Below are 27,034 nucleotides of genomic sequence, written 5' to 3'. Positions count from 1 at the left end.
TTAATTTTTGTTTCATCCTTTTTAATTTTTACTTTTGTGTATGTTTTATAAAATAATATATTAATACAAGTGAGAGCTTAGACATTTTTTTTAACACATAAGGCTGACAAGAGAATTTGGAAACCTCTGGTTAGAGCATCTGTAGATAGATGGGAACACACTTTTCTCCCTCTTGCACAATATACTCTGCCTAAGGCTGCTGAAGCAGTGGTCTTGTGCTCAAATCAGATACAGATTCTTTAGTTGAATAGCTCTTATGTACACTACACTTGCCCCTCCCCAGTTTTTACAGATCTCAGCCCTGAGTCCAGGGAGTGACCACCTCAAACTGGGCTCAGAGTCACTTCACCCTTTGGCAATTAGAGCTTATCATGGCAGACTCCATTTCTCTTAGGATGAGTTCTCTTCAGAAATCTCTTCTGACCCTAGTGCCAATACACTCTGTCTACTGATAGAACAGACCACTAAATCATCAGCAACATAGGGCAGACATTCAGCGGACATGCCCAGACATGTCTGGAGCTCAGTGATGGAGGCAACTCAAGCTGAGAGGCTCCAGCCTACACCACATCTGACAGTGTAAGGAATATTAACCCCTCACTGCTAAATCATATAATCATTTCCAAGGCAAAGCTTTACCTGTACTGGGAAAACCTCTCTAGGCAATCGTGTCCCCTGAGAGTGGATGCATAACCTCTTTGTCTGCTTACTTATTCAATGTCTGTGGGAAAAATGTGAAATCAACATTTAATATTATTTAGAGTATTTTAATACCTGAGGGTGCAAAAGATTGTGTGAACTGAATCTGTATTAGAAAAGTAAATGCACATTTTAAAGTGTGGAATTTCCCTTGACAAGATTATGAGAGTTTAACAGTAAATGTTATTATTCACTGGGCCCAAAACAATTTTCTATGGAAACATTTTCCCCAAATTAGTGTAGAAAGGAAGCATAAGGAAAATAAAATTTGATATACAGACTGTCCCCAAGTTATGATGGTTCAACTTATGATTTTTCAACTTTATAATGGTGCAAAAGCATGCGCATTCAGTAGAAACTATACCTCAAATTTTGAATTTTGATCTTTTCCTGGGCTGGTGATATGCAGTATGACACTCTCTGATGGTGAGCAGCGGCAGCTTTGTCATCACACTAGCAAGAGGATAAACAACTGATAAACTTAAAACCATTCTATACTCAGTCAACCATTCTGCTTTTCAGTACAGTATTCAATAAATTGCATGATATATTCAACACTTGATTATAAAATGGGCTTTGTGTTAGAAGATTTTGCCCAACTGTTGGCTAATGTAAGTATTCTGAGCACATTTAAGGTAGGCTAGGCCAAGCTATGATGTTCAGTAGGTTATATGTATTAAATGCTTTTTTGATTTACAATATTTTCAACTTACAATGGGTAACCCCATCATAAACTGAGGACTATCTGTATAAATATCAGTCATATGATATGGTTGTTCCTGTCCAATTTAGGGAAGACGCAGGGTAGTTGGATAAGATGCTGATACAAGACTCCTTTGACCACTGAAATCTCACAGGTCTGGGACTGGAACAGAAATTCTCCTAAAACAAGGTCAGGCAGCAAGGCTGGCCACCAGTTAGTCATGTTTTTACATTATGAATAGCTCCAGCCCCCACTAAACACTCCTGAGAGTTTTCAGTATCTCACACACTGTGCTAGGTGCTTTGTGCCTGAACTATACAATACTTGACAAGGCAGGTACTATGAAGAAAAGCAAAGCCCAGAAGGGCAACTTTCCTTAGGTACAGAGCTAGTATGTGACTGGGATCTGAACTCAGAAGATCTAACTGACCCCAATCACAGCTCACCAACATGCCACCTGCCTTCCTCAAGGGAACTAGTTGTCTTCAATGGGAAGAATGGTTGCTGATTTGCTCTCTTTTGAATATTACTGTGAACAATGCCAGTGTTGTGAGCCACAGAGTTAAAACTGGCTCCTGGAGAAGGTGGAGAAAAGGGAACCCTCTTGCACTTTGGTGGGAATGTAAGTTGATACAGCCACTATGGAGAACAGTATGGAGGTTCCTTAAAGAACTAATATTAGGGCTCCCTGGTGGCGCAGTGGTTGAGAGTCCACCTGCTGATGCAGGGGACGTGGGCTCGTGCCCCGGTCCAGGAAGATCCCACATGCCGCAGAGCGGCTGGGCCAGTGAGCCACGGCCGCTGAGCCTGCGCGTCCGGAGCCTGTGCTCCGCAACAGGAGAGGCCACAACAGTGAGAGGCCCACGTACTGCAAAAAAAACCCAAAAACAAACAGACAAAAGAAAGACACATGCACCCCAATGTTCACTGCAGCACTATTTACAATAGCCAGGACACGGAAGCAACCTAAATGCTCATTAATGGACGAATGGATAAAGAAGATGTGGTAAATATATACAATGGAATATTACTCAGCCATAAAAGGAACAAAATTGGGTCATTTGTAGAGATGTGGATGCATCTAGAGATTGTCATACAGAGTGAAGTGAAGCAAAAATTGAGACACAGAAGTAGAGAACAAACGTATGGACACCAAGACGGGAAAGCGGCAGGGGGTGGGGGGGGGGTGTGATGAACTGGGAGATTGGGATGGACATGTATACACTGATGTGTATAAAATGGATGACTAATAAGAAAAAAATTAAAAAAAAAAAACTGGCTCCTGTCCATTGGAATTAATTCAAAAGACAAATGAGAATCAGCCTGCAAAACAGAAATACATTCTGGTGCTGAAGTCAGCAGTGTGTAATCCTCTTGAGCCAAGATGTAGTAACTTTATGTATCAACTTTTGGAACTCTCTGATCAGATAAATTTTTATTTCAAAGTGAAAAAAAAATAACACACTTTTTCCATCTAGGATAACACATTTCTTATTTGTTAGAGTCCCCATCCAGTGCTGACACTGTGCATTTTCTCCCCCTCTTCACCACAGCACACCAGCCACACTGGATACCTGAGGTTGTCCTGGATACAGGCTTTCACAGAGCTGGAAAAGGTTCAGAGCACAGCTAGAAAGATCATGGGGATGGAAGGGCCTTCCATGAAAGAAAGTCTAAAATTATCAGGTCTATAGTTTAGAAAAGGGGAAGCATGACCTAAGTCTATTAGACAATAAAAAATTATTTAGGGTGACCCTAAGCTCATTTTCACCAAATTCCATAGAGTTAGAAACTCTACAGGACTTGGTGACTCGGCAGGACTTGGTGACTCAGCAGAACTTGGGTGAGGGGAGAGGTGAAACAGAAGGCTAAGGATGACACCCAGTCTCTGCCCTGAGGGATGGGATTGATGGGGCTTTATTCTAGACAAGGAATTCAGAAAGAGCAACAAGTTTGGAATGGGGAAGAGAATGAGATTTTAGATGTGCAGAGTGAAGGTACTCAAGGAAGATTTGGGAGAACACAAACAGAAGGCAGGAGAAATATAAATCTGAATCTCAGGGAAAATAATCAGAGGGTAAAAATCTGAATTCATGAGTCATCAGCACATGGCTACAGGAGAAGCCGTCGACAAGCACAGGATCATTCAGAGGAAAGGAGGAGAGTTAAAGATTGTCCCTTCTGCTCTGGGACCAGACTCACCGTCTCATGGGAGCTGTTTTAGGCTAAATAAAACAGTAAGCTCACTTACCTAGTGGGCATTAAAACATATGTAATACTAGTGAACATTTAAACTCTGTGACTTTTTTTGGCTCAAAGAATTTTACAAATAAAATTTTAAATCTATTTGTTATAAATAAATACAATTTTACAGTCCATAGTTTTCATAAGAGAACTTTGTTACTGTTACTCTCAAAAACCAAAATATAAAAAGGAAAACATTTGAAGTAAATTTGCAGATGCCAGATGAATTATGGCATTATTGCTCCAGAAATAGTTATTTGAGGATGACATGAAAGACAACCTTCCCATTCTCCCCTAAAATGTCCCTCGGGAATCTTGTTAAAAGTCTACATGGCCCTAGAAGATAGGACTCTTCTTCCCAGGAATCTGCTCCTTCTTGTAACCATTTCTCATTTAATCTATTTAGGTCAATTTGTTTGTTTTTCTAGCTAAACGTTTAGATATTTATCATTGCGGGAGTACAACGATGGTTACTAGTAACAACATCGTGACCATTACTGAGTTTGAAGCGTGTATCAGGCACCATTCTAGGAGCCATGAGCATTCTGCTCAGCAAGCCCATGAGGCAGGCATCAGCATTTCCATTTCACAAATGAAATGGAAGCTCAGCAAAGTTGAGCAACTTGACCAAGGCACATCGTTGGTAGCAGAAAAGCAGAATTCAATCCCTGATGTGTCTTTCATTAAAGCCCCTGCGGTGTGCTCTTTGTGCTACTTCCCTAACTCATTTAGGGACTGACTTCATCACTGCATTATAAAGATAGTAAAGATATTGTTATGATAATAACAAATTATTAGGTTGAACCACATGAAATTGCAAATATCTGGCCATTTTTGACCTACGAAAATGGGAATTCCACATGGTTTGACCTTATAAAAGCACATACACAGGTATTTGGGGGAAATGTCTGGAGCAGCAGTGTGAGTTTCTAAAGAAATTCCACACCCAATAGAAAGGGTAGAGGAGCACCAAATATTTCACTCAACTCATTAACAGAAAATACATGTTATGGCTAAAAGGGAGAAAGAATAAATAGAAAATATTTGAATTTGCAAGATAAGGGAACTGTATAAAAGTTTGTTGTGAGGGGGGTAAGAAGAGAGGGAATTGGAGGAGGGTGGTCAAAAGGTACAAATGTCCAGTTATTAGACAAATAAGTACCAGGGATGTAATGTACAGCATGACAACTATAGCCAACATTGCTGTATGATATATAGGAAAGTTAAGAGAGTAAATCCTAGGAGTTCTCATCACAAGGAGAAAATTTTTTTCCTTTCTTCTTCTTTTTTTATTGTATCTATATGAGAAGACAGATGTTAGCTGAATCTACTGTAGTGATTATTTCACAATATATACAAATCAAACCATCATGTCCTATGTCTTAAACTAATACAGAGATGTATGTCAATTATTTCTCAATAAAACTGGAAAAAAATTTTTTAAGTTTGTTGTGAAAGACAGTAATTTGTTAGTTTAAGTGAAAACTTATGTATCGACTATAGGTTAACCACCAAGAGTACTGTGAAACACAAGCTAATGAAACACACAAGTGTGAAATTTAAATGGTGTATAAACTAAAATATGTTTTCATCTATATGAGGGAATTAAGCAAGTTTAAAATATTCTAATGGAATATCATTTTGGAAAAATGACAAAGCTGAACAATTGAAAGACAGGGAGAACCCTTTAAGTGAGGCATAAAATATTAGAGATAAAAGGAACCAGAAATCAGTTATTTTAACCTTTTGTTTTACTGTGGAGGAAACTACAATTCAGAAAGATTATATTAGCAGGAATTAAAACTCAGGTTCCTGACTTCCAGTCCAGGGCTCTTTGAAATAGATCAAAATAGCATGCTATTTGAACACAGTAATGTCCTTGTGTACTGCAACTGGCCATGGCATGTATTACAGCTGTAAGGAAACTTTCATAAGGCATAATTTTTATCCTATAGCATGATGAGGTTGCTAAAAGTAAATATATTAAAAATGTTTCATAACCATAAAATAAAAACACTATATAGGACTTCCCTGGTGGCGCAGAGGTTAAGAAACCGCCTGCCGATGCAGGAAACACGGGTTCAAGTCCTGGTCCAGGAAGATCCCACATGCCTTGGAGCAACTAAGCCCGTGTGCCACAACTACTGAGCCTGCACTCTAGAGCCTGCAAGCCACAACTACCGAGCCCATGTGCCACAACTACTTAAGTCCACACACCTAGAGCCCATGCTCCACAACAGGAGAAGCCACTGCAATGAGAAGCCTGCGCACCACAACGAAGAGGAGCCCCCACTCGCAGCAACAAAGACCCAATGCAGCCAAAAATAAATAAAATTTTTAAAAATAAAATTAATGAAAACATTGTGAACTATAAATTTAACAGCATTACATTTTCTTATTCAGCCCATTATTATTATGGTATAACAAGAACACTGCCTTCTCTCAAGATGTTTTTCTAATTGCTTTTGGATGTTGTTTTGCCTTTTAAAAGAGGAAGGCATTCTAAAAATAGGATGCTGTCAAAATGGTTTGAATTTCAAGACAAAAATCTCACACCTGTTGGCTGAGAAATAGTTCAAAAGCATGACATTTAGAATATGTCTTTGGTACAAAATTCAGCTATAGATATCCACTGTTAAAAGATAGTTTGCCTCTAATTCAAAATATATAGCAGAAATCGGCTATCTTAATTATTTCCTTCATTTATGAAGTGGTATGTTCTTCTGACCAAGCAAGCGTATTGTTATGTGCCTGTGCTTTGCTTTATTTCTCATTAGAGCATTTTTATAGCAATAGGAAAGGGTTGACTGCCATGGCTTATTCTCCCTATCTCTTGCTTTCCTTGAAGATTCCTTTGAAAGCCACCAATCCATCAATCAATCTGAGATTTACAGCTCAGAATTCATGATTTCAAGGAGAATAAATAAGTGATCCTGAAGGAGTCTCAAATTCACTAAAGAGATAGAAAGAGACAACCACTGGTAGAAGAATCGATGTATCTTTCAAATGACCAAGGAAACTCCAGCTCCCTCTTAGAAACCCCATGGAGAGGAGAAGCCCATCAGAGCTGCCTGGTCAATATCCCTGCTTTCAATGGAAGAATTTAGAATACTGGATGGTGTATGATGGCTTAACCATCAGCCAGAAGGGCTTCCTGACATGCTATCTGGAATAGCAAGAATCACTCAAAGGTGTTCAGAACCTTGAAAACCATCACTGAAAAAGAGAATTCATTTTCTACATACTGAATACAATCAAGTTGCCTCTCTCACAGGGTTATGTGGATTGGTTCATTCGTGCAACAAGAATTTACCGAGCACCACCACATGCCAGACACTATTCTAGGAGCTAAGGAAACATCAATGAACAAAATAGAAAGGAGGCAAGAATATACAGTGGAGAAAGGACAGCCTCTTCAATAAGTGGTGCTGGGAAAACTGGACAGCTACATGTAAAAGAATGAAATTAGAACACTCCCTAACACCATACACAAAAATAAACTCAAAATGGATTAAAGACCTAAATGTAAGGCCAGACACTATCAAACTCTTAGAGGAAAACATAGGCAGAACACTCCATGATATAAATCACAGCAAGATCCTTTTTGACCCACCTCCTAGAGAAATGGAAATAAAAACAAAAATAAACAAATGGGACCTAATGAAACTTCAAAGCTTTTGCACAGCAAAGGAAACCATAAACAAGACCAAAAGACAACCCTCAGAATGGGAGAAAATATTTGCAAATGAAGCAACTGACAAAGGATTAATCTCAAAAATTTACAAGCAGCTCATGCAGCTCAATAACAAAAAAACAAACAACCCAATCCAAAAATGACCAGAAGACCTAAATAGACATTTCTCCAAAGAAGATATACAGATTGTGAACAAACACATGAAAGAATGCTCAACATCAGTAATCATTAGAGAAATGCAAATCAAAACTACAATGAGGTATCACCTCATACCAGTCAGAATGGCCATCATCAAAAAATCTAGAAACAATTAATGCTGGAGAGGGTGTGGAGAAAAGGGAACACTCTTACACTGTTGGTGGGAATGTAAATTGATACAGCCACTATGGAGAACAGTATGGAGGTTCCTTAAAAAACTAAAAATAGAACTACCATACACGACCCAGCAATCTCACTACTGTGCATATACCCTGAGAAAACTGTAATTCAAAAAGAGTCATGTACCAAAATGTTCATTGCAGCTCTATTTACAATAGCCAGGACATGGAAGCAACCTAAGTGTCCATCAACGGATGAATGGATAAAGAAGATGTGGCACATATATACAATGGAATATTACTCAGCCATAAAAAGAAACGAAATTGAGATATTTGTAGTGAGGTGGATGGATCTAGAGTCTGTCATACGAGTGAAGTAAGTCAGAAAGAGAAAAACAAACACCGTATGCTAACACATATATGTGGAATCTAAGAAAAAAAAAAAGGTCATGAAGAAACTAGGGGCAAGACGGGAATAAAGACACAGACCTACTAGAGAATGGACTTGAGGATGGGGGAGGGGGAAGGGTAAGCTGTGACAAAGTGAGAGAGTGGCATGGACATATATACACTACCAAATGTAAAATAGATAGCTAGAGGGAAGCAGCCTCATAGCACAGGGAGATCAGCTTGGTGCTTTCTGACCACCTAGAGGGGTGGGATAGGGAGGGTGGGAGGGAGGGAGACCTAAGAGGGAAGAGATATGGGAACATATGTATATGTATAACTGATTCACTTTGTTATAAAGCAGAAACTAACACACCATTGTAAAGCAATTATACTCCAATAAAGATGTTAAAAAAAAATTAGACAAAAATCTCTGCCCTCGTGCAACTTGCTTTGTACTAAGGGGAAGCAAACAATATGGTAAAATGTGTAGTTTGCAGATGGTGATAAATGCCATGGAGAAAAATTAAGCAGGAAAAAGAAATTATGTGAGATAATATATGTGCCTTTAAAATATATTATAGCATTTAAAATATATTAAAGGGGTTTTCTTTCCATTAATAAAAGCTCTGAAAAGTATTTCACTGGTTTCAGGGTTGAAGTTGAGAAATTAAATTTCTTCTTGGGGGAGTAATAATCTTACCCCACTACTTGTGAATAGCGAAACAATAATAACTTTTATTTATCAAATGCCTGCTCTGTGCTAGTAACTTTACATAAAAATACTTACTTCATGTCATTCTGTAAAATGGATATTCTCCTCATTTTACATATGGGGAAAATGACACTCTAAAAAACTCGAAATCACAGATCTTATCATCTTATGTTAGAGCTGATTCAAATGTAAATATGCCCGGCTCCAAAACCCACCCTGCCAGGCTCTGTTCTTGTTTACTGTTTAGGTTTAGGGTGTCAGGAGATCAAACGAGTCAAAAGGGAAGCAAGCTATTGCTTCCTTCTTGGGACCACCCCCCCCACCCCCACCCCCCCGCCCAACTCCCCCACCACTAATCTCCTGCACAGAGAATATCAGTCTACATACATATGTGTAAATTGTTGGATTTTAGGATTCCAAACTCCAGAATAGAGATCTCTCATTTGGTACAAGCCATTGCAAAAATTCACTTTAAATTTGGTAACGTGGCCTTTCCACCACTACCTGAGATTCTAGAGTATCTCTGAAAAGGAGCATTTTGTTTTCCCCTCAGAATGGTTGACAGCACTCATTTTACTACTTCGTGTTTGGGTATTAAGCGTAAGTAGTAATTATAAAAGGATGGAGTTAAGATCTAGCATCTGAGAACCAGAAAAAAACATCATGCCAGAGACCATGATTTTTGTTATTTTCTTAAAGAAAATATATTTTTTAATTAAAACAAAATATATGGGTTTATTCACCTTCACAACAAATAAACCTAATAATACTAACCAGAGCAAGGACCAAAAGGAAAAACTCTCTAAGTAAAAAATAACATGGTGAAACATGTCTCTTCTTAAGCTGGTTACATTACCTTTTTCTTGGTCCTCTGTCTCTTAGCATATTCATTTTCAGTTTAGTCAAAATTCAAATGCTTAAAAATCATGTTATAAATTATTTAATACTAAATTAGTGAAAACTCTAATATTTTAATTTACCAATCTGATTCTTTATTAGTTCTCTGAGCAATCATGCCTGTTTTGTGGTTGTTTTTATTTTTTACCATTATTTTTAGGTCTGTTCTTTCTTTTCAAGCAGCTGCTCTTCTGAGACAGATATTCTCAGTGTTCTATAAGCTGCGTGCCACTCCTAGCCAAGGCTGAAGAAATGTGTTTCTCTCTGGAGGCTTGCTGTGATGCCTACCTTCTCACCATCCCCTCCCCCCATTTTTATTTATTTTTAATTGAAAATGCAATGTAGTAATAACACTGAAGGACAAAAATTTTTAACTACATTTGTATACCTGTTTTAATTTTGCATGTAGTCTACTACCACATAAGGCCCTGCTATTCTGGTAATTTCTAGTTGATGCCCCACATAGATTGCCTGGAAGAGTGACTAATATGCGTTTTAGACTCATTCTCTTTTAATTCACAGCAAAACAAAAAACAGGTTAAATACAGTGCAATATTTGAATTAAATATTTAAAGCTAAATGTAAGCAGATTACTTCAGAAGGGGAGGTGAAGTGGCATTTGGTTTTAGATGGGCTATTTTTATGCTAATATAATGGGAATAAACAGTAGCAGGGAAGATGGGGGCCTGGGGGGCTGCTGGTGGGGAGGATTTTCGTGGATTCACAGCTATCCCAGAAGGTTACAGTGATTGGAGACTGATGGGATAGAAACAAAGGATTGTGGGGCCTTTAGGGACTTTCCACCCCCTCACTTGTTCCCGTAAACCAATTCTTCTCCCTATCGTGCGCCACTCCTTCTCCCTATCGAAACCAATTCTTCTCCCTATCGTGCGCCACTCCTTCTCCCTATCGAAACCAATTCTTGGAGTTTTTCAGTTGACGGGGACTTGCCAGACAGCGGGTAATTTTCCAGTTGCCCGTAACAGGTATACGCCCTAACCGCCACAATGAACAGACAACTATAACGGCCAGAAGGTGGGACAAAAGTTCCTAAGCCAATGAATTCAAAAGTCACCACATTTACCCAATCATTGTGAGAATATACCCGCCCTATGAGTAAATAAACCTATAAAAAGTATGTGATTCCGCTTTTAGGGGTTCCCCATCGGCCTCCTGCGTGAGGTTCAGGGAACCCCGGTGCATCGGCTCCTAATAAACCTCTTGCGTGTTGCAGCGGCTCTCGACTCTTGGCGGTTCTTGGGCGAGTTGGAATCCCTCGTAGACCGTTTGGGTCTAACATTTGGGGGCTCGTCCGGGATCCCCACTCGCCCCCGGGTCACAAGAACATCGGGAGTCGGAGGTATCAGGTAGGCTCGAGCCCAATTGTCTGTTTGTTTGTCGTTTGTTTGTTGCTAGCCGCCATTAGGAAAAAGCCGTGCGAACCGGCTTGCTGTGGAATCTGTATTGGACTCCTGGCTAGGCAGACGTGCCGAAAGCTGGTGTCCACGGGCCCCGGGGGACGCCCTGGTGGTCCATCTGGAAGGAGAAACAAATTTTGTCTCCCCTTCATCTGGTTCTGGCAGGTTATATAAGCTGCCATCTGAATTTGAGTTGGTTTCGGGTTTAAGTTCGCGGCGGCTGGTTCTGGCAGGTTATATAAGCTGCCATCTGAATTTGGGTTGGTTTCGGGTTTAAGTTCGCGGCGGCAATATCAATGTGTGTCTTTTGAAATTTTATTGTTTTTCTGTACTATTATCTTTCTTTTGACGGACGACAATGGGACAAACTATGACGACTCCTCTTTCTCTTACCCTAAGCCACTGGACCGAAGTTAGGGCTAGGGCCCACAACCTTTCGGTAGAAGTAAGGAAAGGAAAATGGCAAACGCTGTGTACCTCTGAGTGGCCTACATTTCAGACAGGGTGGCCACCCGAAGGATCTTTTTTGTTAGATAAGGTTGGGCTAGTCAAGTCTAGGGTCTTTAACACAGGACCCCACGGACACCCAGACCAGATACCATATATCTTGGTCTGGGAAGATCTAGTTCTCTCCCCGCCTCCGTGGGTCCGGCCCTTTGTTTCCTCAACAGGCACGTCTGCATGCGCTCCAGCACAATCGGAGATATTGGCCCTGAAGAAAACCCCAGACACGGAAAAGTCATCTGCTGCCCCGGACCCGCCAAAGGCGATATATCCTGACCTGCAGTCTGATTTGCTTCTTCTAGATTCCCCACCTCCTTATCCTCCGGCCCTAAATCCCATGTCGCCCCTAGGACCCCCAGCTTCACAACCCTCCGCACCAGTAGGGCCACCTGTTATGGCGGAAAGGGGGGGTCCCTCGGCGGGCACCAGAAGCCAGAGGGCTGTTTCCCCAGATTCTACTGCTTTACCCCTTAGAGAATATGGCCCCCCCGATAACCACGGGAATAGACCCCTTCAATACTGGCCCTTTTCCTCTGCAGATCTTTATAATTGGAAGATGCATAACCCTACTTTCTCTAAAAACCCACAGGCTCTTACTGCTTTAATAGAGTCTCTTGTCTTCTCCCACCAACCCACCTGGGATGATTGTCAACAGCTCCTCCAGACTCTCCTCACAACTGAGGAGAGGCAACGGGTTCTCCTGGAGGCTAAAAAGAATGTGTTAGCCGCCAATGGACAACCTACCCAGTTGCCTAACGAGATTGATGCCGGGTTTCCACTCGTCAGGCCGAATTGGGACTTTAATACCCCGGAAGGTAAGGAGCACCTGAAAATGTATCGCCAGGCTCTGGTGGCGGGTCTCCATGGAGCGGCCAGGCGCCCCACGAATTTGGCTAAGGTAAGAGAGGTAACTCAGGGGCCCCAGGAATCGCCAACCGTGTTCCTAGAACGCTTAATGGAGGCTTTTAGACGATTCACTCCTTACGATCCAACCTCTGAGGAACATAAGGCCACCATAGCAATGGCCTTTATTGACCAGGCGGCCCCTGATATTAGAAAGAAGTTACAAAGGCTGGATGGTCTACAAGGTTTCTCCCTTCAGGACTTAGTAAAAGAGGCAGATAAGGTATATAATAAGAGGGAGACAGAAGAAGAAAGAGAAGAAAGAAAGCAGAAGGAACAAGAGGCTCGTGAGGTAAGATGAGATAAGAGGCAAGAAAGACATTTGAGTAAGATACTGGCCACTGTAGTCAGAGGAGGAAACAGTAGAGACAGAAATAGACAGGAAGGGCGAACAACGGATAGAAGGCGGCCATTAGACAAGGACCAATGTGCCTACTGTAAAGAAAAAGGTCATTGGGCAAGAGAATGCCCTAAAAAAAGGAACGGGGGAAGGATCACTAAGCCTTTTCATCTGTACGTGGCCGAGAATAAAGGTATTGCAAAGGGAGTACTAACTCAGAAACTGGGCCCCTGGAATCGCCCGGTTGCGTACCTATCAAAGAAATTGGATCCTGTGGCAGCAGGATGGCCCGCCTGTTTAAAAATAATCGCCGCGGTGGCCGCTTTGGTCAAAGATGCTGACAAACTGACTTTGGGGCAGAACCTAACGATAACAGCCCCCCATGCATTAGAAAGTGTAATTCGCCAGCCACCCGACAGATGGCTAACAAATGCCAGGATGACTCATTACCAAGCCCTGCTGTTAAACTCAGATCGTATTAAGTTTACCTCAGCCACAGGACTCAACCCGGCCACCTTGCTACCCGACCCTGACCTGGAAAGCACTACCGTCATCCATGATTGTCAGGAAGTACTGGCTGCAGCACACGGTAGCAGACCAGACTTGATGGATCAGCCCCTCCCCAACGCCGACGTTACCTGGTTTACTGACGGAAGCAGTTTCCTAGAGGAAGGTAAGCGTCGGGCGGGAGCTGCCGTGGTAGACGGGAAAGAGGTCATCTGGGCAGCCGCATTACCGCAAGGGACATCGGCCCAACGGGCTGAACTAATCGCCATGACTAGAGCATTGGAACTAGCAGAAAACAAAAAAGTAAACATCTATACGGACAGTAGGTACGCATTTGCTACCGCCCATGTCCATGGGGCCATTTACCAACAAAGAGGGTTGCTCACCTCGGCGGGCAAAGAAATTAAAAACAAAGAAGAAATAGTGGCACTGCTAGCTGCCCTCATGCTCCCCACTAAAGTCAGCATCATTCATTGCCCCGGACACCAGAAGGACAATACCCCGGTGACAAGAGGCAACAACATGGCAGATAGGGTGGCACGAGAAGTGGCTCTACGGGAAATCATACTAGAACTATCAGATGAGAGTCCTGGGAAACCAAATGATAGGGGAACAATTACCCCAGCCATAACTAAAGGAACATTATCTCCTCAACAAGCAAAATCCATGCTACAACAGATTCACAGATGGACACACTTGGGAACCAAAAAGATGGTGTCCCTACTACACAAGACAGGTTATGATACCCCTGGACTAACTAAATTAGCTGAGCAGATTGCACGAGAGTGCATTCCATGCCAACAGGTAAACTCCCATAAAGGAAAACTTGAGGTCGGAAAAAGGCTCAGAGGAGACCGCCCAGGAGCCTATTGGGAGGTCGACTTCACTGAAATACGCCCTGGAAGGTACGGTAACAGGTATCTTCTAGTTTTTATAGATACCTTCTCAGGATGGGTAGAAGCTTTCCCGACGAAGAAGGAGACAGCTACTGTGGTGGCCAAAAAGATCTTAGAAGAAATTTTCCCCCGGTTCGGGGCACCAAAGGTAATAGGATCAGATAATGGTCCCGCCTTCGTCGCCCAGGTAAGTCAGGGTGTGGCCAAATACCTGGGGACTGATTGGAAATTACATTGTGCCTATAGACCCCAGAGTTCAGGACAGGTAGAGAGAATGAATAGAACTCTAAAAGAGACCCTAACTAAATTGTCCATAGAGACTGGCGGTACAGATTGGACGGTGCTCCTTCCCTTAGCCCTGTTCCGGGCTAGAAATACCCCCTCCCGCTATTATCTTACTCCATTTAAAATACTATACGGGGCCCCACCTCCTCTTTTTACGCTAAGGGAGAAATTAAGTCCTGACTGCCAGAATAACACTGACTTATATGCTAGGCTGTTGGGACTCCAGTTGGTCCAAAAGGAGGTGTGGTCCCAGCTGGCAGAGGCTTACCGACCAGGAACACCAGCAGAGGCTCATCCCTTCCAAGTCGGAGATTCCGTGTACGTCCGTCGGCACCGAACCCAGACTCTAGAGCCTCGGTGGAAAGGACCATACATCGTCCTGCTCACCACCCCCACGGCTATAAAGGTAGACGGCATCGCTGCGTGGATCCACGCTTCACACGTGAAGGCCGCACCAGCATCTGCAACATCGGAATGGCGAGCCCAAAAGACCAGCAACCCGCTCAAGCTCAAGCTTCTGCGATCATCAGATTTATAACTTTAACTTTGTTACCCCTACTGACTGTGAGTAATTTTAGTCCTCACCTGCCCCAGCGTTTAACCTGGCAGGTAATTTCCCAAACTGGAGATGTAATATGTCTGTTAGCAATATCGCTCCCCAATGGACCTGGTGGCCAAACCTTTTTCCTGATGTTTGTAAACTGGCCATAGGGGCTCCCGGTTGGGATTTAGAAGACTATTATGATCAACATAATGTTCCAAAAATTTTATCAACTAGAGCTGATTCCTCCGGAAAGGGTTGCAAAAACGGGATTCGGAGGACTGGGCTCAGAGCTCCTGCTTTCTACATATGCCCCGGGTTCCATCGCCACAGGTCCCTTAATTATAAATATGGAGGAACTGAAAACTTTTATTGCAAAAGCTGGGGATATGAAACCACAGGAGACACCTATTGGAAGCCCACCTCTGGCTGGGACTTTATTAAGGTGACAGCCAATTATACACACCCAACCAACCCCTTAACTTATAGGCCTGAATGTACTAAATGGTGCCATCCCCTTAAGATCTCTTTTAGTGAACCAGGAAAAAAAGATAAAAAACTGGATAAATGGCCATTCATGGGGAATCAGGTTTTATAAAGAAGGATATGATGATGGATTACTAATGACCATCAAACTAAAAATTGAAACCCCTACTCCAGTTCCTATAGGCCCCAACCCTGAGATAGGGCACTCTTTGCTACCTTTGGCCCCTCCCACAGCGTTACCAGAGATAAGAAACCAAACTTTTGAGCCAAAAGAAATGACAATCAAGCCCAAGACCCCCCGGGACCGAATGCTCTCATTGGTCCAGGCGGCTTTTGAGGTTTTAAATGCCACAAACCCGGAGGCTACCAAATCATGTTGGCTTTGCTATGCTGCTCCTCCCCCTTATTATGATGCTATAGGATATAATTCTAATTATAATAATGTTAACACTCCAGATCAATGTCGATGGAAACAAGAAGAAAATAGTAAATTGACCCTGGCCTCAGTATTAGGAAACGGTACATGTGTAGGAACGCCCCCCTCGTCCCACCGACATCTTTGTGCCAATTTAAGCCTCCCACAGGGCTCAGGGTATCTCCTCCCTCCTCCGGATGGATGGTGGGCATGTAACACAGGATTGACCCCCTGCATTTCTTTAGAGGTCCTTAAAGCTTCAACCGATTTTTGTGTGTTAGTTCAGCGAGTCCCCAGACTCATTTATCATTCAGATTCATCCTTTCTAGATGAATATGAGGGCAGAAGAAGGTTTAAGAGGAAACCCATAACACTCACCCTGGCTGTACTCCTAGGACTAGGAATGGCAGCCGGGGTAAGAACAGGTGCAACAGCCCTCATTCAACAACCCCACTATTATGATGCCTTAAGACAAGCTGTAGATGTTGACCTCCGGGCGTTAGAAAGTTCCATAACTCAGTTAAAAGAATCCCTCACCTCGCTTTCAGAGGTGGTAATGCAAAACAGGAGGGGATTAGATCTGCTGTTCCTTAAGGAGGGCGGACTATGTGCTGCACTAAAAGAAGAATGCTGTTTTTATATTGATCATTCTGGGGCTATTACCAAAACAATGGACAAACTTAGGGAGCGCCTGGACAAAAGACAACAGGAAAGGGAAAATCAAAAAGGATGGTTTCAATCATGGTTTGATAAATCTCCCTGGCTTACTACTTTAGTTTCCACCTTGTTAGGGCCCCTCATTATTTTATTGTTGCTTTTAACTTTTGGACCATGCATTCTGAATCGCCTGATAGCCTTTATTAGAGAACGCATTAGTACGGTACAAGTTTTAATGCTAAGGCAACAATACCAAAACTCGCAAAAAGAAACTGAAACTCCATGATTGGAATTAGTTACAAAAAAAAAAAGGGGGGGAATGTGGGGCCTTTAGGGACTTTCCACCCCCTCACTTGTTCCCGTAAACCAATTCTTCTCCCTATCGTGCGCCACTCCTTCTCCCTATCGAAACCAATTCTTCTCCCTATCGTGCGCCACTCCTTCTCCCTATCGAAACCAATTCTTGGAGTTTTTCAGTTGACGGGGACTTGCCAGACAGCGGGTAATTTTCCAGTTGCCCGTAACAGGTATACGCCCTAACCGCCACAATGAACAGACAACTATAACGGCCAGAAGGTGGGACAAAAGTTCCTAAGCCAATGAATTCAAAAGTCACCACATTTACCCAATCATTGTGAGAATATACCCGCCCTATGAGTAAATAAACCTATAAAAAGTATGTGATTCCGCTTTTAGGGGTTCCCCATCGGCCTCCTGCGTGAGGTTCAGGGAACCCCGGTGCATCGGCTCCTAATAAACCTCTTGCGTGTTGCAGCGGCTCTCGACTCTTGGCGGTTCTTGGGCGAGTTGGAATCCCTCGTAGACCGTTTGGGTCTAACAGGATGAGCACTAAAAATTGAAAAAGCTGAGAGTGGGTGGGAAACAAAGATTCTGAGTGGGCCAGAAAACGTAATGAGTTATTTAAGAAAAAACATTTAAATCAAGGAATTGAATGAAAAGAATAGAAGATGAGATGGCAGCCCCAGATATACCTGGAGCCCCATCTCAGAGTACCTCTAGAGCAAGGGGAGAACTAATCAGAATTATCTATAAGCAGAGCCCAGACAACACAGTGTTAAATCTATGACAAGCTCTCCAAGTAATATGCATGTGCTTGCCTTTGGTTGTCCTAATTGGTAAAGTGTTTCTTCAGCACATGGTCTTGCACATGGTAGACATTTGACACATCTGTTGATTGTTGGCTGCTGATGAAATTATCTGAAACAGCTGGCTTTACAGCTTGTACAGTGGTGGACATGGTGGGCATTAGGATTGTTACAGGGTACAGAGTAAAGCTGTGAGTCCTTGGGGCTTGATCCTTAGAGAAGACTCCATCTCTAAGATGTGACAAAAGCCCCTCATGGATTTGTCAGGTCCTTGTTTACTGTCACACGGCCAAAAAATTAACCTTTTTCCAGTGCAGCAAATACCATCATTCATGTTAATTCTCTAACATTTCTCTGCACATCTGTAGATTAATACAGTATCTTTTCACTGTGACATGATGGGTGAGAATGCTTCACATACTATAAGGTCCAGGAGTCTGTCACCAGCATCTCATTATTATAAATAGTAATGGCAGATCTGGACTTACGAACATTAACATTAGCATGGCTGGAGCTCCCTTGCTGGAGAAGGGTTCATTATAAATATTGACTGCAATTCCCTTTTTAGCTAAAAAAAAGTGAACTCTTCCTACAGTAATATAATCTCAAATTATAGGCCCCTAGCCTCCTGGAAAGAAAGAATAGAGGGAAAAAAACAGCGCTAAAAGAATACCCAGCCAGCATAAAAATGTTGTGTAATTTAAATAAAGTTAAACAAAGCAGGGGATAAAAGTAATCAAGTAGTAAACAAAGGGCGGGAAAATTAATACAAACAATGAACCAACAGGACGGTTAATTAGCTTGCTTTGCAAAGAACATTTGATTTCTCCCCTGAAAGCAGTGATGGTGACAAATAATCCTGACCTATCAAATATCTTCAGGTACAATGTAATATGTCCCCCCCATTGCCTATAAAAGAAATGCCACTGAACTACTGTGCATGGTGGTGAATTACCATGGTTGCTTCTAAATTACTATGCATGGCATCTTTTCTCTGGGTTGTTTGACAATGGTCCTTCTGTTTTTTTTAAGCTCTACAATTGCCATTTGAATTATTCCGGAATAGAAGTCTCAAACTCAAATACCCACAGGGTTCAAGCAGCAGCAGTGGGGGTAAATGGATGGGAGTAGCGGGGAGACCGTGATGAACTGGAGAATACTGCTCCATCTAAGGCAGTCAACTCTTGCCAAGTGAGCCACATGATCTAATTCTTAAAGAGAAGCTTAAAACTCAGATTTGTGTGTCAATTTTTTATATCAAAAGGGCCATACAAAACTGCCTAGGTAACTTGCAGGGTCCAGTGTAAAATAAAAATGAAGAACCCCTTGCTCAAAAATTACTAAGAATTGCAAGCTGGCAAAGGTGTGGACCCCTCTCAGCGCAGGGCTCTATGCTGCGACATAGGTTGCCAGCCCATGAAGCCTGCCCTGCAGCTATACAAAACAAGCTCAGGAATCACCCAGTTTGAGACCCTGCTCTAAAGGTTCTACATTCTCTTCCCACTTCCCCTTGTGACTCAAAGCAAACAAATGCAAGATGGCTGGAAGAGTTTGGAGCATGCCCTACAGCTAAAGAACAGAGAAAAACATGGCTGGTGGCTTACAAGGGAAGAAGTCTCTCCTTTGTCTTCACCAAGTCTTAAAACCAACTGGGGGATTCAGTGTTGATAGGTATGTGCTTGTGGAAATGAAATCTTCAGCCCTATTAATTCAAAATACCTAAAAGTCTGTTGCTATAGCCAAAGTCCTATAAAAAGTGATACTCCCCTGAAAAACCTTCCCATTCGTGGCCCATCTATAGAGTTGGGTATGTGCAATTGCCATCAAAGAGGAACAGTCAATCCACAAGTGATTGTCACAAGTCAGACATCCTTCACACACGCGTCATAGTTTTGAGGGGCTTCCCTGGTGGTCCAGCGGTAAAGAATCCATCTTCCAATGCAGGAGACGCAGGTTTGATCCCTGGTCGGGGAACTAAGATCCCACATGCTGCAGGGTAACTAAGCCCGCGTGCCACAAACTACAGAGCCCACATGCCCTGGAGCCCACGCGCCACAACTACAGAAAGAAAACCCACACGCCACAACTAGAGAAAAGCCTGAGCAGACCGCGCTCTGTAACAAAAAGATCCCGCACGTCTCAACAAAGATCCCGAGTGCTGCAACTAAGACACAAGGCAGCCAGAAAACAAAAGCAAAAACAAATAAGGAAAATAAATAAATAACATTTTTAAAAATATAATCATAGTTTTGTTTTTTGTTCATGTTTATTTATTTATTTAATTTTTTGGCTATGTCAGGTCTTCATTGTGGCACATGGGCTTCTCTCTAGTTGTGGCGCACAGGCTCCAGAGCACGTGGCCTCTGTAGTTGCAGTTCACGGGCTTAGTTGCCCCACAACATGTGGGATCTTAGTTCCCCGACCAGGGATCGAATCCACATCCCCTCCATTGTAAGACAGACTCTACCACTGGACCACCAGCGAAGTCCCACAATCATAGTTTTGAATACATTAGTTAATATGATTGTTTAGACAAATGCTTCCCATTTAAAGTGACGTTTGTAAGGCATACTAGGGTCAATAAATAGGCTGCTTGTAGCTGGAGGTGACTGGCACATACCTCCACCAGCATGCTAGCTGGAATGTTCCATTTACAGGGCTTACTGGACAGTTTTTAAAGATTAAAAATATCTTTCATAAAAATGAAAATAAACCCTTAAACTGATCTGTCATATACATTTCATATTTCCATACGTCAGGTTTATGTCAATTGAGACAGACATGTGCTTTTTGTTTAATTACAATCATACTTTTCAGAATAGCTTAATACAAACAAAATGCTAGTCACCAAATTGGCTTTGTTCACACCCAGCAAGATTCTAATCCAAACTCAAGAAGAAAAAACCAAAGCTACTTGGCTCCACCAAAGCCAAAGTGATGGAGATGCTCTATGGAAATCAAGCAAAAATCACAGGACTTAAGCCTGTCAAGGTAGAAAAATGAAAACAACTCCAGGATCTTTAAAAAGTTTGGACTGAACTATTCTGCTAGTTCACACTGCTCCCCTTTTTTTTTCACTTAACATTGCATTTCCTCTTTCCTAGTCTGATGTGCCCACAGTTTATTTTTCTTTGCTGACTGGAACAAAATAATTTTTATTTTTTAATTTGTATTGAAAGTTTGATATAAAACAATTCTAGATGCTCAACCTCTTTCCCGCACCTATTGCTTACAGTAAACCTCTTTTCAATGAATATCTAATGAAGGCAGCTGTTAAATAAAAATGAATGTTATATAAAAAAGTAAGAGAAAAACCAAACCTATTATTCAATGCAGCAATTTTACCTCCACATGTAGACCATATATGCATATGTGCAGAGATAATGGGTGTATCTCTGGAATAGAAGTAAATGGAAATAGTATTACAGCATCAAAGAGAATAAATTATTCCACTGTAAATTTATCTGTTTATTTTTATCTCCGCACCTCCACCCCTGCCGCTAGAATGCAGTGGGGTAAGAGATCTGCATCTGTCTTGTCCCACTGCTATGTTCCTAACATTGCCTGGCACATAGTAGATACTCAATAAATAGGTGTTAAATTGAATTGAATACATAGGATCAAAACAAGTTATCATTCCCTGTTTCTAGGATTGGAAATAGAAGGAAACATGAGACATGTAGCAGGACTACCAACTTCCCTAAATTCCACTGGCTTTTTTATTCCCTAAATAGAGCCTAACTCCTGTGGTCACTGCACCCAGCAACTCCGTTGCTTTCTGGTCAGCCTCTAATTCCTGTAGCTCATGCAGACACGAGCTCGGGCCTCATTGAAACAGGCTGGGACAAAGATTAACTTCTTCCCAGAACCTAGTAATGGCTAATGAGCTCTGTGGAATAATATTTCTAAGTATTCATCATACCGGAATCAATATCAATGTGCTGTCAGTGTGTGCATTAGCCCCACAGTCAAACAAAGAACAGCCCTTATGGCCCAATAATGACACTGGGCGTGGATAGCTGGGGATGGGCAAGATGATGCAGAGATGACTATAGCAGCTCTCCTCAAACACAAGGCTTCCAGGATGTTGCAGAGACGGTCATTCTTGTACTTTGTCAGAGGTAGGCAGCATTTAGATTCAGCCACTGATAATACTCAGCAAAATAACTCTCTTTTATCTTCCTAACCCATGAGATGGATTACACCTTCCTGACTGTAAGAGAAGTCTACTCTTCTATTCCTTGCTGGTGTTGGCAAGGAATTCAAATGTCTTAAAGTTAGCAGAGCACTACATATGTAGCTGGTAAGACAGGTACAACAAACTTGAATCATTACTGACTCAGGTAAGACCTGCTTTTATTACAACTCCATCATGCCCACACTCATTCGTGTAGCGTTTCCCATCCTCAGATCCTGCTAGAAAGATATGTCAAGCAAGGGTACTGGCAAAAGGTCTGAGCATCAAGTCTGCATTACTTTAATCTCCGGGATCAGAGTAGGATCTGACCAAGATCCATGCTCATCCCTGTAGTAAAATGGATCTTAGTGCTGTAAATGAGATTTCATTCTACGTGTGAAATCTGATTTTCCAATTACAATGAGAAGGGTGGGGTGAGTTTGATAGAGTAAAGACGACTGCTCTTATGGTATACACAGTTAAGATGTTCTAAAACTAAGATGACTGTGGGTAAGCAGGTGGGCATCACAGTCAAATCACATTGATTTGGAATCCTGGTCCAATAACTTATTAACTATATGACCTTAGCCAAATTTGGTAACCTGGCTAAAACTTAGTTTCTGTAAAATGTAAATAATAATAACTTAATCCTCCTATAAAATGAGATTGTTACTCTCTATCTCATAATGTCATTATAAGGGCTGAATAAGTTACATACAATGTTTAGCCCAGTGCCACTACATAATAAGAATTGAATAAATAAGAGCTGTGGTTGTTACTATGATTTTTCTTTTTATCACCCCACCATGGCCTAGTTATCTACAAAGAATTAACTTCTTTGTACCTTTGTAATTCAGTGAAGAAAGCCATAACCAAAAGCATGGAAGAAGTTAGTTTCTTGTCAGGCTTCCATGGTCTAAACTTGGCTGCACAATAAATATGATCTTAATGATCTTTCACTAATCACTGTGAAACAAAATTCTCTAAATTCTAGAAAGTTTCAGTGAAACACCACAAAATGCAGCCATAGAGCAATCTCTCCCTTCCCCCATACACACACACACCCCATTCACCCCTTGGGGATATATTAAACTAAGACAACTGAAATAGCCTTAGCCAGTAATTAAGACACACAGCTAATCAGAGAGCAGCACAGGCTGTGGCCCTCTGCAAAGAAAACGAGCACCCAGGATGACAGCTCCCGTTACTAGGGCTTTGTTCTCCTAGAGCAAAAAGAGCACAAAAGCATAAAGTTGGGGAACTACAAAAGCATTTTGAACATTTGCAGAGGTGAGGAGAGATCACAGGCTCCTCTAAACTGGAAGAAGATTCTACCAGATAACTGCGTCAGCCCACACCCTCCAGCGCCTTCCCCACCCTCAAAGCATGACTCCACTTTTCCTATCATTGCCTTTAAGGAATCTGGCTTCTGCGACTTCCAGTAATGGTACAAATCACCCATGATGAAGCAGCTGAGAGCACTGTTAGACAAAAGAAACAAAAATTAAGCAAATAGGAAACTCCTTAAAATGCTACCTTTGGTTATTTTTATTCCTAGCAATTTATGTTACCAAAGCAAGTCTTTCTTCATTGCTTTTCCTTGCAGGTAATACTTTAAATGAATTCCAATGGCCACTGAGTGATTTTTTCCAGACCCATAATCTAGCCACTAGACGCACTTTCCCCTCCCCCATCACCATCTAGCACTCCTCCCTGTCACCTTAGAGCTTCTGACTTAGCTGTATTCACACCCAGAAGTCCCAGCAGAGCTTTCTGTTCACATTTTACGACATAAAAAAAGCAGGCAATGAACCCATGCTCCTAAGTGCCTGCGATAAAGCCAGGCTGAGCTGACCTCTCCCATCCCAAACAGCTGCATGTCAGGCACATAAACTTAAAGGACCAAGAGCAGCATGTGTGTGATGTGTATAAACAAACTAATTAAGTCCAAGATCTTTCATCCCAGCTAGCGCCTAATGGGACCAATAGGCTCGACTCTGTGCAAAAAAAACCCACAAAACAACAAAAAAAACAAATCACTCCAAGCTAGCAAGAGGTATTGCTTTTCCTGCTTCCTGTGATACATCTCTTTTAGGCTCAATAAACAGCCTCAAAGAAGAGGAACTCAAGGGTTGCCATTCATTCCTGTACGACTTTTCAAATAAAAACTATCAGCTTGGCAGCAGAGAGCCAAAGACCACTCCCTGATCCCAAGTGGACACACTGATCCATTGGACTGACATGCACCTCCTCCTTTCCTTCCCTTAGTAGCAATCAGCTGCACCGGGGAAATCCATTGCCCAAAACAAAAGACAACTCACTGCTCCTTATCTGATAATGTCAGGTCATAATTTTTAGAAAAAAAAAAAAAATAATGAAGAGGCCTAAAGACAGAGCTAGGAGTTGAAATAAGCACCATACGTGTTTACATAGAGTTTCAGAATTGAGTTGAGGTTATGACTGAGCCCAGAGATCTGTATTCGCCACAATCACTGAGGACTCTGCTATTTATTCATCTTATCAGATTCTAGTTAAAGTTAAGCAAGAGGTAGCAACACCATTGCCACTTGCAGAGGCTCTCCATAGGGTTACCCTTCACTGCAACTGCCGCAGAGAGGAGACTTGTTACAAGTCAGCCTGCAGATAACTCCAGCTATTTTGAGGATTAGCTAGAGATGAAAAAATATTGTGGCAGTCTTTCAACTAACTACGAAGGACACGGGTCGAAGGACTACGATGTAAATCGATAGGCTCAAGTAATTTCATTTTGTTTGGGTCTATGTTTTTAAAAAATTCTGTCTTGAACATTCAAGAGATCCCCTTTCACATCAGGGCTATGTCAAATGCTTATTCAGCATTCGTTCCTTGCCATGAAGAAACTGAAACCCAACCGCGGTAAATACTGAATTTCCTACTGTAAATCACTTAATATTTCATAAATCACAAGAACAAATAGGGGACCAATGAGCTCTCCCCATAAAAAAGAAATAGGTATCTTTACAATCTTTAAATACTGTGAACTGCTCAATTTAGAGCCTATTTGGGGTTTTGCAATAGAAAAATATCTTATGTTTATGAAAAATTCCATGAGAACACTAAAAATAACAGGCAGAGATAGAACAAGAATAATTCCACATATTTTGATCCCTCTATGACTCTTATAGGCCTTTGTCTTAACCCAGCAGCCTGAAAACAGATTTAGGTAAAACAGCCCTTCTTTCCCTAGTCCATTTTAAGCAGACAACATCCCCCCATCACCGCCTTAGCAGACACCGACTAACCAAGAAAACAGCCATAAAATTAAGGCCCAGACATTTAACACTCACCATCTCCTGCTCCCACCGCCTTCTTTTGATGTTTACAGCACATCTGTAGGATGCAATACTAGGAGATGCCTTGTTTGACCTGCTGCATGATGCTGTGACATCAGTTCAGATGATGCAGCTCATTATGGGAAAGACTGCTGTTGCTATGGCAACTGGGATGTGCTAGGAATCCTTGCTGCATTTCCAGTGGAGCCTGAGACAATACGGAAGCCCTGTAAGAAACAGACAATATGAAAAATTTAGATCAAAGGAAGAGGATCCCTCATTGGGCTAAAATCCATAGGTTTAAAAGGGATTTCCCTGAAGTCATTTTGGAAAAAATAAAAATAACCTCCTACTTTGTTGTTACACACTTAGAAAAAGGGGAGGGGGGAATTAGATTTAGTACTAAAACAAATAAAAACTCAAATGGACAATGTTTCTCTGTTAGGCAATTTGATTACTTTTTCCTCTCTGGACAGCATTTCAATTACTTTTTTAAAAAGTTATTAAAAAGAATTTTTCTCATTTGTCAAAGATGAAAAGAACAAAGCAAGGAACAGAAAAAAAATTAAAAATGGAATCTAAACAGCTGAGAAAGTGACTCTAATTCTAAAGAAAATAGGGTTTAATTCTCAGAATATGGACAAACTCCTACCAACAAAGTCTGTCCTAATCATTTCCACTGATGGACACCAACCCAGACACATGACACGTGACACAGAACCTTCTCATGCAGACTAGCTCCAGCTCTCACTTGAGCATTGGATAGGCACATGGAAGGAGGTTTAGAATCTAGGGGGCACACCACATCACCTTCAACTTCTCGGGCCCCTTCCTTTGACATGCAGAGAACCCCTACCACTCAGAGCCAAAATGCAAGAGTCTTTTTCTGGGACCAAACCTGGTAGTTGGAACAAATGGCAGACCTGCTAGAAACTCCCAAATCATTGGCATTCCAAACATTGGGGTTCTGTTTTCCTCTCTATGGGGCAATGAGACACACAGGAGGAAATTACTCACAGCCCTCCCCCCACAAAAGCTGAAACTGTGAAAAGCCACATTTAGATAAGACATAGTGAGGTATTTCTGTAGTTCGTAAAAGAAAAGCAAATCTAAAGCAATCATTTCTTTCCACTCCTGAGCAGAAACAAACATTATGTGATGCGAACTGGGGAGAAGGAGACATGGACAAAGCAGCCATCTTTTGCATATTTAATACTCTCAGACCGTGGATAGAGAGAGAATCAAGCTGACCTACATACATCCACACTATCTGCACAACTCTGGGGAAGAACAACATTCTAAAACCCCCAAATCTAATGAGACAATTATGTCGTCCCCTCCTACTTGAGATTTTAAATGGCATTGTTAACCAGCAGCATGGGGGATGGGGAGATGAAATAGCAGAAGGAATTCAGGCAGTGGCTTGGTAAATGGGGGCTGATAAAATGCCTGAAAGACGCCAAGATCCTAGCAGGGTGCACCATCAGCTATGCACAGAGCATCCCCTCCCTGATGCAAAGCCAGGATTATTCTTGCTTCACCTAATGAGGAATTGGGAGGCCAAGAGCAAGATGTGAAGCTGCCTGCCCAAGTCATCCATGCTCTCAGTCATGTGCAGAGCCTGACTCCCACCCTTTATCTTAGGCCACATGCCACACCAAGGGAAGTAACAGGCAGCCACTCCAGTGTAAAGAGCACTGATCTGGGATTCAGGAAACCCAAGTGTTAATGCCAGTTCCTCCAGTGAGCATCTGTGTAACATCAGGTCAATCAATTAACCTCTCTGGGCCTCAAGTTTTTCACCTGCAGAGATGATGGATTTAGCTAATAAC

General features: G+C 41.9%; 2 protein-coding genes across 7 annotated transcripts in view; one reads left to right on the top strand and one right to left on the bottom strand.

Moving 5' to 3' along the window:
- Positions 1–27,034, bottom strand: part of AKAP6 (A-kinase anchoring protein 6) — a 643,220-nt gene that overhangs the window by 474,159 nt on the left and 142,027 nt on the right. For all 6 annotated transcript variants that reach the window (XM_032622554.1, XM_032622560.1, XM_032622555.1 and 3 more), the window contains one exon: positions 25,218–25,429. The gene's annotated coding sequence lies outside the window, so the exon portion shown is untranslated. The remainder of the gene's footprint in view (positions 1–25,217; positions 25,430–27,034) is intronic.
- LOC116748914 lies at positions 11,433–12,953 on the top strand (the record flags this gene model as incomplete). The annotated part of the gene is given in 1 exon segment (XM_032622561.1): positions 11,433–12,953. A coding segment is annotated over 1 exon segment (1,521 nt), but the record flags the coding sequence as incomplete, so codon positions are not given.

Source organism: Phocoena sinus, chromosome 2 (assembly GCF_008692025.1).
Source record: "Phocoena sinus isolate mPhoSin1 chromosome 2, mPhoSin1.pri, whole genome shotgun sequence".
NCBI classification, from domain to species: domain Eukaryota; kingdom Metazoa; phylum Chordata; class Mammalia; order Artiodactyla; family Phocoenidae; genus Phocoena; species Phocoena sinus.
Note: the sequence above shows the minus strand (reverse complement) of the source record. Positions and strands in the feature narration are given on the sequence as shown.